General features: G+C 37.4%; 1 protein-coding gene across 2 annotated transcripts; it reads right to left on the reverse strand.

Annotated features, from left to right (window-relative positions):
- Positions 1-1,147: 1,147 nt before the first annotated feature.
- LOC120086573 (uncharacterized) lies at positions 1,148-10,317 on the reverse strand. Of its 2 annotated transcripts, XR_005484254.2 has the most exons (9): positions 10,049-10,317; positions 7,543-8,996; positions 6,471-6,659; positions 5,881-5,976; positions 5,616-5,778; positions 4,450-4,579; positions 2,589-4,355; positions 1,762-2,474; positions 1,148-1,681 (listed from the first exon to the last, which is right to left on the reverse strand). XR_005484254.2 is itself a non-coding variant. In XM_039043295.2 (8 exons), exons 2-8 carry the CDS (start codon positions 8,888-8,890, stop codon positions 2,046-2,048), a joined length of 4,122 nt encoding a protein of 1,373 aa, XP_038899223.1. In that variant the 5' UTR covers positions 8,891-8,996; positions 10,049-10,317; the 3' UTR covers positions 1,148-2,045. The 2 variants fall into 2 exon arrangements, 1 of the variants encoding a protein (XP_038899223.1); XM_039043295.2 differs by having other exon boundaries at positions 1,148-2,474.
- Between the last annotated feature and the right edge of the window lie 265 nt (positions 10,318-10,582).

Below are 10,582 nucleotides of genomic sequence, written 5' to 3' on the forward strand. Positions count from 1 at the left end.
TCACTAAAATATTTAACTAACCATTCATAACCCTTAAGTTCTCGATAGTTTTTAGAAAATAAATTTATAAATACTACTTGCGCTCGTTTATTTTTATTTTTTATTTGTCTTACTTTTGAAGATTCTTTCGAAATTCAAGTCGTGATTGAAAATTATATATATTTAGTATTAAAAAGTGGAAAAAAGTTTTTGAAAAAAAGTTAGTACATTCATCCTTTAAATTTTGTATTTTAAAATGTTTGTATTTTATTTGACTAATTACAATTAATCTTAAATTTTGACTAAATTTTTTTAAAACAACAATAATAAAGAATTATTTAAAAGACAATAATTGAATACCAAAAATTGAATTATAAGATTAAAAAAAAATACTATTCATACAGACAAAACCGATTTTAAGGATTAGGTTCAAACTTGAAATAAATATGGTAAAAGATAATTGACAATGAAGCATCCCAGATTCCCTTAAAATGAAGTTATAAAAGAGAGATTATATTAGAGAAATTGAATAGAATGTAGGTACGATCATGCAAGATATTGAAAAATATAGATAGTTGACAACCAAAGAATAAAAAGAAAATTAGAAGTAGCGAGAAGGAAAGTGAAGGAAAACAAACCAAGTTCCTGATCATTGTATAATAATTGTCCATTTCTTTTAGTACAGAAAACAAGAAACAGAAATTTATGGAAAGGATAGGTCAAAATAATAATAATAATAATTGTATAACTGTTCCACCTAAATTATCCAAAATAGAAAGCGAAGCATTAATAGTCTCGAATGGTAGGGAGCATGTGAAAGAAAGATCCTCTTATGCCTTTTTTGTAGACTGATATCATCATATATCAAAAGTCGAACAATATCAAATTTTCAACATCTACAAACCTCCCCACTACTTTTTTATCGCTATCTTTCTATTTGAAGAAAAGATATTCGTTTCTTTTCATTTCCGGACAAGATTGTGAGCATAAACCAAGCAAAACAGGGGGAATTATCAATTCAAGCTTCTAAAAACAAAACACAGCCCCATGGGTTGGCAGTATTAACCCAACTCCCATGCGTAATGCCTTTCCTGTTCAAGAACAAACATATATGGACGGTACAATTTCATACAAATATTAAATAAATGTGGTAGGCAGCAACCAGAGAGAAACTGCAACAAAAGAATTACTATAATTTCAAATGAAGGGGGGTATATGTACAAGTCAATTTGGCATTAACGCCATTCAAAATTTTGATGCCTTCAGACACAACCCCTGGCTCCCCATTACTTTCTGTACAATTATATTCTATTCCCAGCTGCTGCAGCCCATAATATAATTTTAGCTTGCTCCCTTAAATCATATTCAAACTAATAAGCAAGGGCTGGAAAATATGTTTCCTCAAAAAAGGTCGAGAAAACACATTGCAACCCTTCTTACTCGCCTGTGAACTGTTATAACTTTTATGCATTTAATGTCCAAAATAATGTTTTGAGCATCTTTTACATGTGAATTTTCCTCGGCCAGCTCCCCAGAGAGTTGATCTCTGTCTCCCGCGAAGGTTTAGGTTTCAACATCAAGCGAGTCGAGGCAATTAAGGACAGTAATTCCACCGACCACAAGCACCCAATTCAATTCCCCCATTTTAGCCTGCAACTCTTAAGTTCTCGTGATAGAACATTCAGGCGCCATGATTTGATCCCTAAACAGACATACATTATACTGTGAGTTAAAGGAATCAAATGGCTGAACTTCAGGATGTGTCTCAACCAGCACGCTCACCTTTCTCGCGATGCTGGTAACCCAAAAGGATCCACTAAACCAAAGACATGGATCCCCCCAGAACAGATGTCTGCAGATGATGTGCAATCTATGTCCTTAAAGTATGGTTTTGCTCTTCTTGTCTTCAATTGATTAGGTTTAAACTTGTCAAGACAAACATACTCGGACACTGCTCGGGATCAGCATTGAAGGGTAGGCTTCAAAAGCTGAGCATCATGAGGATGCACACATAAAATTATCAAGAGGTTTCCTCTGAACCATTAAAACCAATTCGAAAGCCATGATTAAATCTCTCTCTTCCCAACAGTCCCAGCAGAACTTTGCCTTCTCTGCATACCATATTGCCAAGTATCTCTCAATTTGTCACCTGACTGATCGAAGTCTTCTGAGGAATTCTCTACAGCAGCCTTAGAAGGCCGGTAATTTCCATTCCTAGTGATTACGGCAGCATTTGATTTCTCATCATCTTCTGATGGTGTTCCAGACCTTGACTCCACGTGTATATCCAGATTCCTATGTCTTGGAAGAGCTGATCTCGGACCCCTAATGTTGGAAGAGTTCTTCCCAGGCAAAGTGGATTGAGTAGACACTTTCTGTCCGAGGAATTCCTTGGGGAGAGATTCCATATCCATGTAACAGTTCCTTGACTTCGCATCAGTGATCAGTGCAGCCCAATCATCGGACTGAATCAAAGCATTGGCATTACCCATTACCTGGTTTCAAAGAAGATCAATATCAAAGTTTTCAAATTGTCAGATAATAATAAGTATCTACATAGGTGTGAGAAAAACTACAAAAGCTTAGTGGAGAGAAAAATAGAAGCATACCCACAGAGCCCTCCTTGCACGGGTCAAGGCTACATTCATTCGACGAATATCTGCAACAAAGCCAACACCATGGTTGGAGGCACGCACACACGACATGATAATCACATCCCTTTCTTGCCCTTGGAAAGCATCAACAGTGTTAATATATAGATCCTTCCCTTCTTCAGAGTTCAGAACCTCCTCAAATTCACGTTGGAGGCACTTCAGTTGGAGCTTGTATGGTGTTATTATACCAACTGAAACTTTACCTATGCCTAATGACTTCACGGTTTTTTGTAGATGTTCATACATACGAAGACAAAATTGTGCTTCATGAATATTTTGATATGAAACAGACCCCCCTCTATGAGATTCCCGCCCATGAGTAATATCAAAGAAAGTGTAAGGTCTAAGTAAAGGGTCCTTATAGTATGTCTCATCAGGTAAATTAGCAACACTTTCACTGTCAGTAAGGCGTCCTTGGTAGAAGTACCTTGAAGGGAAATCACGTATTTGAGGATGCATTCTGTACTGCACCGATAACAACATAGTAGGGCATCCCGCTTGCTGGAATCTTTCAAAGAGACTTCTACTGTACAACAATGTTCCTGCTGCTTTACTGATAACTGTGGCTGGGAGCTGCTGGGGATCTCCAACAAGCACACACCTTGCTGCACCAAGAGAAAGTGGGGGAAGAACAGCTACCTCACTGGCTTGGGCTGCCTCATCAATGACTACCATGTCAAAACCATGAGAAAGTCTAGAAAACAATTTGCGACCACTGCTTGATACTGTAGTGAAAACTATCTCAGCCTCATTGGCAAAACTGGCCTCAAGACTAGCTCGTGCATCCTCCATATTGAAATTGCTGTTAGAACGATATCTACCTTCTAAAATAACGAGGCGTGACATCTCAACTAGAATTTTATCCCTACCTTCTATCACAGCAGCAAGGTTCTGCAACAACGCATCTCTATTTTGGTCACGAGCCACCAGAACATCAGGGTCAACACCAACAGATCCTTGAGAACGAACGGCAGCTGCAGCAACATTAAGTTCTCTCTGAAGACTACTAATTTGCTGAGCTAATTGATTTTCACGAACTTTTAGCTGGTGCATCCACCTTAAGACTTCGTCTCGACTTTTGACCAAAAGTTGTTCTGTTCTACGCTCAACTGAAACTGCTTGGGCAGCACGAGTTTGTGAATCAACACCAACTCGAGCCACATCAGGTCGATACACCTTCATTTCTCCATCGATAAACCCCCGATCAAGAACACGAGCAAGAAGCTCATCTGTTGCAGCATTCGAAGGTGCACACACTAGCATTCTAGGTTTAGGGCACATTGTGGGAAGAGTGCGGAAAAGATTTTGGTCCATGCTTTGGAGTACCTCATCAATGGATCCATTGGAAACATGATCTGAGCTGCTTTCATGAGCTTGTTTATAGCTTTCTGGTGCTAGTTTCTTGAGCAAAGAAGTATAGTAGTGCTGATACTGAACCAGATGTATAACATTCAGCATTCCCCACACTGTATGTGTCTTACCTGTTCCAGGAGGACCTTGTACGAGTGTAAAAGGCCATGGCTCTTGCCTCTTGACTGTCCCGCTATTCGTACCAGCAGCTGTATGTGTCGCTGCCCATTGAATTGCAGATAGCTGCGGTCCATTGAAGGTCCTATGCAGATAATCAACAAAATTTTGCGTGAAACATTCAGGCATAGCAGGTGATTGTTGCTCATACTTTGGGAATTGCTCAGGACTAGGCTGAAGGATTGAAGATTGCATCTGATACATGCAGTAAACCATTAGCATAGTGAAAATAATTTGAAGGGGAATATATAAGGCAGCCTTTAATCCAAATAAATGCCAAGCCAATTACCTGCATATTGAGCCGACGAAATGCATGAAGGGCAACATACTCTCGCTGGGTTGTTGCAAGAGAACCAAGCACTGTTAAAAACCAAACATTCTTTGTCTGCAATTTTCTGATTATATGATCTTCTTCAATCCTGCAGTAATAATATGAAAAATCATAAAAATTACAAAATAAATAAACAAATATATACACACACACACACACATACAAGGTGGATTTTAGGAGTACCCTCCCCATAGGAATTTTGGAAAAAGAAAAAAACAATTTTTTTAGAAAAGAAATTAAATAGGCCTCCTTTTCTGGTCAGAAAACAATAATGGCACTAATGATAAGAAATCGACATCATCAAATCCATGTTGACAATGACTACTATGTAGCTTAATAATACTTCAAGTAGCCTAAATTTCCAACAATGCACAATAATACTTCATACTAATTACCAAAAGAAATAAAAGTAACAGAAGTTATGAGAAATAATATGCGATGACCTACAGGAGGAAAGACATTTTACTTCCTTTTAAACAACTATCTTACTCTTAAATCAAACAATGGTAGAATTTCCAAAAATACATCCTTAAAGACATTTGAGTAAAGCAAACCCTAATTTATCTTCCACTGTTCTAAACCACTAAAAGATGTCAAGTCCCATGCAAACCTCATCACATTCAAGACTCAGTATTCTACTTTTGACCCACTTCATACCCAAAATAAATAATTTAACTGAGTAAATAAGTTGTTTAATTTGTCAGTTACTTTTCATAACTGGAACTCAAAAGTACTACCGTGGTACCAATAATGGAACTTGAAGATATCTGCAAGCGGTGCTAATATCTTTGCAGTACAGCATGAGACTATAGTACTTGGAAGATACTTCCGAGTATCATATGGCACCACTCAGAACTACATTGAGAAGATACTTGACAAGTGCCTTCAAGCAGCATTATAGACATGCATCATTTAAAGGATAACAGAAATATCACTAAGATTGTACACTGAAACAAACTATTAACTAGAACCTCATGAGTACAATCCATAAGAACAAAAAAGGTTTTTCTTCAAAATTCTTCTACGAGAGGTGTTATATACATTTTGTACACTATGCATGCAGTTCACATAAAATGGCAAGGAAACAACCATCATCAAATTGAAGAAATTGAATATGAACCTACCTGTTAGGATCATACGAGTCCCCAACATAAAAATGAAGGATAGCCCCTGGAGGATCACGAGTGTCAAGTGGAATGTGTCTTCGAACAGTTCCAGCCACACGTCCACCAGATTCCTGGTCTTCATCATCCTCCATAGACATACTGTTGTTCCTCTTTGATCTAACTGTTCAGCATATTTAAAGATAATTTTAGTAAGAACAAAGGCATAATGGAAAAGCACTCACGTAATAGTTATTATAAGCTTGGAAGGAATATTATATCAAACCAGATCCAGGTCTGGGGCATGAAAGAACTGCCACATCGCCCTCCTTGAAAGACCATTTGCACTCGTTCACAGGAAGAACTATTACATCATACCATCCTAAGAAAATAAGACAGGTTTAGCAACTAGATTGTGTACATGGTAAGAAGTTAGCTTTGTTTTAGACATTGTATGCAATAATTTTATACTATACCAGACCTAGCAAACAAGAAAAGAAACAGATTACCCTTTTCCACACAAGGGGAAGACTTACAAAACACAAATGAAGATAGGTTCACGATGCTGATGATAATGACAAAATTAATGATGATATATTGTATCTAAAAACTCAAATTAGAATAGCACATCATACAGGACCTAATTTTGCTGGTTGTAAGCACCGTATATAAATTAAACCAACTTAATATGCTGCAACATATTAATAAACTAAAATTTCAAGCCTATTTTTTCTTGTCCTAATTATGAAGCTAACCAAAACATAAAAACATAACCTTTCAACTCACTAAATAGCTAGAAATGAAACTAATTGAAATTGATTCTTTTAAAAAGATCATAATGCAAATATAAAAAGCTGCATATAAAACTACAAGTACCTCTTTCCCTCCTTTCAATATTCTTGACACGGACCATTACATGTGTATCTCTTGAGAATGTTTCAGATAGTTCCTCCCAGGTGCTGTAAAGTTGAGCCCGGCATTCCTCAAATAACAAAGGTTCGAACACTCTGATGTATTCTTCCACAGACTCAAACCGACCAGGAACACACTGGAGTTCAGTTTCCTCTGATACATGAAAATGCATTCGGTTACATGACAGGAAGAAGGAAAATAATTTTTTTAAAAAATAAAAAATTGATTGTGACAGAGAACAACAGTCCAATCACCAAATTACAATTTATAACAAATTGGCAGTGATCCAAACAATAAAATTTTGAAACAAGACAATAGCTGCATGTAGTGGAAGTTGTTTTTGTCGTTTCATTGTCACAGAAATAATAACAGTAGCATTATCCAATATATTTCGTTATCTCATACCTCAAAAATTAAGAATTTAACTACATCACAACCTAAAATGTGAAACATACTCAAGCAGAGATAAAAAATGGAAAAACAAACAGTTAGTAATAGTTAGTTCAAAAACCAAATAAACTGCATTTTTTATTTTTCTTGTAGAAAAGGGTGATTTTGCTCGAGCATAAAAGAAATTTGTGGTTCAATATTCAATATGAAAGGATATCCTTCCATCCAGCAGGCTCCCTAGAGGAAGACCCACCTCATGTAGCTGTAGGATCCAGTCTGTTATGTGTGGGCCTGAGCAAGACAAACATCACACTTTATAGCCACTACTAGAGGGATCCAACTTAATCACTATTTCAGTAAGAATAAGATATAGAACCAAAATGAACAGGTAAATGACTGACTGCACATTAATGACACCATATTTTCACTGTCCAATTCCTACCTGATACACACATACCAAAGGGTGTACTTGATGATGAGAACTAGAAAGAAAATTTTAGATGCAAGGCATACGAATGCAAAATTTGAAATGTTGCAAGTTAAAGCAGCCATGGGAACCTTTCAACACAACTGCATATGATGTAAAGTTGGAAGAAATCAACACTCCATTGGGAAAAAAAAATAATAATAGTAATAATAATTGTACCTGGGTGATGCCAAAACTTTTCGTTGGTTACCTCCCGTATGAGTCGTTCAACTGATGAGTCTTGATGATTGCTAACAGAATTCTGCTTCTTGACAGGAACATGCTTCTTATTTATCTGCTTGTGGTCAGAAGAACTTTGATTAGATATAGTTGGTTTCCTATTGGAGACCTGCATATTCCTCTGCAACCTTGAATCTGTAGGCATCTTCCATGAACCCTGTCTAGGAATTGGTGGTAAGGATGCCTCTGCTGGGATATCTCCATCATTGTTTGGCCTGTTCGGGCGAGCTAGTAATCCCGAACTCATATCACCATTACTATCCAATTTAGATTCACCAGATTCCAAGGCAATGCCTCCTTCATGACTTGAAGCATCACCCTGTTTATGGTCTTTATTAGTCTGTTTTTCCCCACTACGTTCATTTACTTGGGTTGCATTATGAACTTCTTTCACAATGCGAGTGGTTATAGGAGGTGGAAATGCTTGCCTTCGAGGTGTTGAGGTTTTCATAGGCCCAGCCAGCTTCACATCTTCTAAATTAAGAAACATTGTCTGCCTATTACGTTTCTTCCCAAGCTTGGCTTCTAGATGTTGATCTATCTTCCTCTTTCCGGGGTTATTAGCATATTTTAGAGCATGACTTGCTTCAATACCCTTGACTTCTTTTTGTTTCGGAAGCAACCCAGTTTCTTCCTGCACAGTATCTGTTGTTGTATCGAGTTTAACATTGCTTTCTGTATTTAGGATACTGTTACTTTTCCAATCATTTGGCTCCGGATCTGATGTTGAAGGAACATGATTATTACTTTTGTCTATGGTACTATCAGAAATTTTGAGGTTGGATGAATTATTCTCAGAAAAATCACGGGAAGGAGAAAGTAGGCCCTTCTCTTGTGAAGTTTTTAACTGTTTATGCAAAACACTGCCCCCATTTATATCAGCAGAACCCTCAGCATCTGACCATTCTCCTTCTTCCCTTTCCACTGACTGAGTGTCTCTAGAACCAGAAACCAATGCGGGGGCTGCAGTCTCAACATTATTTAATTTAGATGATGATGTAGTCTTCAAATTTTGATCTAACATTTTCTTTTGTTCTTCTCCGATTTCAGGATTAGAACCAAGTTTACTCCGAACAAAAGGCTGAAAACCCGAGACAGAAGATGCATGAGAAAACGCATGGTTGTTTAATATTCTTTGGGAACCTCCCGATGCTGAAAACAAGTCGGAAGCATGGGAATTTGAAGATGGTTGAGCCTTCTGGGGCTGGAAGACAAGACCATCACTATCTTCATTATCCTCGACAGGGGGTTCATTAAGATCAAATAGTAATCTTCCTCGAGAACCCATGTCATACAAAAATGCATAAAAACTAAATTGTTAAGTCCCTATTGATGCAGTTATCTCCAATGAGGAACTTCAAAAGGATCTGAGTCTAGTAAACCTTGACCCTCAACTGCAAGTCCACACACGAATGAAATACAATTATATAGCATACATAGAAAAGACAGAATCACCAACACACCATAAGATGAAAAAGAAAAATACGTGCAAAAGATTAACAGATAAGGACAATCAATATGGCAAAAGAAGACCCGAGTTTTAATTCATAAAGGTTTAATCATCATGGCTCAACATTGTAGGGATCCTATGGGCTCAATGTAAACAAACCAACTCTTCGAGAGGGAATAACTTATACAAACATCCGTCATGTATACACGACAAAAAATTCTTCAAGTAAAATGTATAACTTTAGGTAGAATCCACAACTTGCGATACTGCATACAACACAATCCAGATTATTAAATCGCACGTGATTCACGGCTCCAAAAAAGGTTCCAAACGACAACCACAAATGTCACCAGACTCACCACAACAACAGAACACCAAGTAAACGTGGAGTAAACTAAGGGGCAGTCTTAACTCGACCAAGACGCTTAATTGTTAAAAACAGAACAACAACCTCACCGTCTCAAACCAATTAGGTATTCATGGTACCAGAAAACAGTGCAGGACAGTTCGACTAAGAATCCAGTAAATCGCTCCAGATCAAGGGAGCCGCCATCAAACCAAATACACCCATTCTTTAATCACGCCCAACAAGCATCTTTCTAGGGCAAGAAAGGGGGGAAAGAAAAGATAGAGAGAGAGAGAGAGAGAGAGATAAATAAATCATGCACCCGCCTACAATCAATTCCTCTTCCTCACTCGTCGAAATTACCAAACCAACCAGGACTAACCAAAAGCAGTTCAATCCCAGAATCCAATCTCTCATTATAATTGCAATCAAGAACAACCTAACTTAGAGATCGAACCGAAGAATATAAATCTAATCAATAATAGTCAGTACAGATTCAAAACTAATGCAACCAACCAATAGTCAAAGGCAACAATTAAGCAATTTGAATCTCATTACTGGAAGGCAACTGATCTTGGGAACGCCCAAATTTTTGTGGGCGGAAAGGAGAGGAAGAAAATTGAAGGGTATTTGTGGTTGGAGAATTTTACCTTATGGGTACTCCTTGAATCCTTGAATGCATAAGTGGAGAGAGACAAATATTAGAGGGAGAGAGAGAGAGAGAGAGGAGAAAGAAGAGCTCTTTGATTTAGGAGTCAGAGCAAGCAAGAGCGAGGAAGAAAGAGAATGCAAATATGAGGCAAAGCATTGTGTCATGGGGGTTTATATAGGAAATATCGAGACTCCTTCCCCGCTTTCGAATTCCTCCGTTCACCGTTAAATTTTCTCTCGGTTTTTCCTTTTTTCTTTCTCTTTTTCCTTTTTTTTTTTTTTTTTTTGGTAATCCTTTAATTTACTTATATATTAATTATCCTTTCAAACACTTCCTCAAAAACCCCAAAAAGTGCTCCTTCTATTAAGATAATTACATTTTACACCGAGATTTAGTTTGAATAGATAATTACATTCTACATCCCTGGGTAGATAGAGGGTATATTCGGTAACTCACTGCACTATCATATGATTTCAAATAAATTCCTCTCTTGTGTTTTTTTAGTTCAACCCTGTAGGAATAGGAATTTCAA

This window comes from Benincasa hispida, chromosome 9 (assembly GCF_027475165.1).
Source record: "Benincasa hispida cultivar pf3 chromosome 9, pf3_genome.v1.1, whole genome shotgun sequence".
In the NCBI taxonomy this organism is placed as follows: domain Eukaryota; kingdom Viridiplantae; phylum Streptophyta; class Magnoliopsida; order Cucurbitales; family Cucurbitaceae; genus Benincasa; species Benincasa hispida.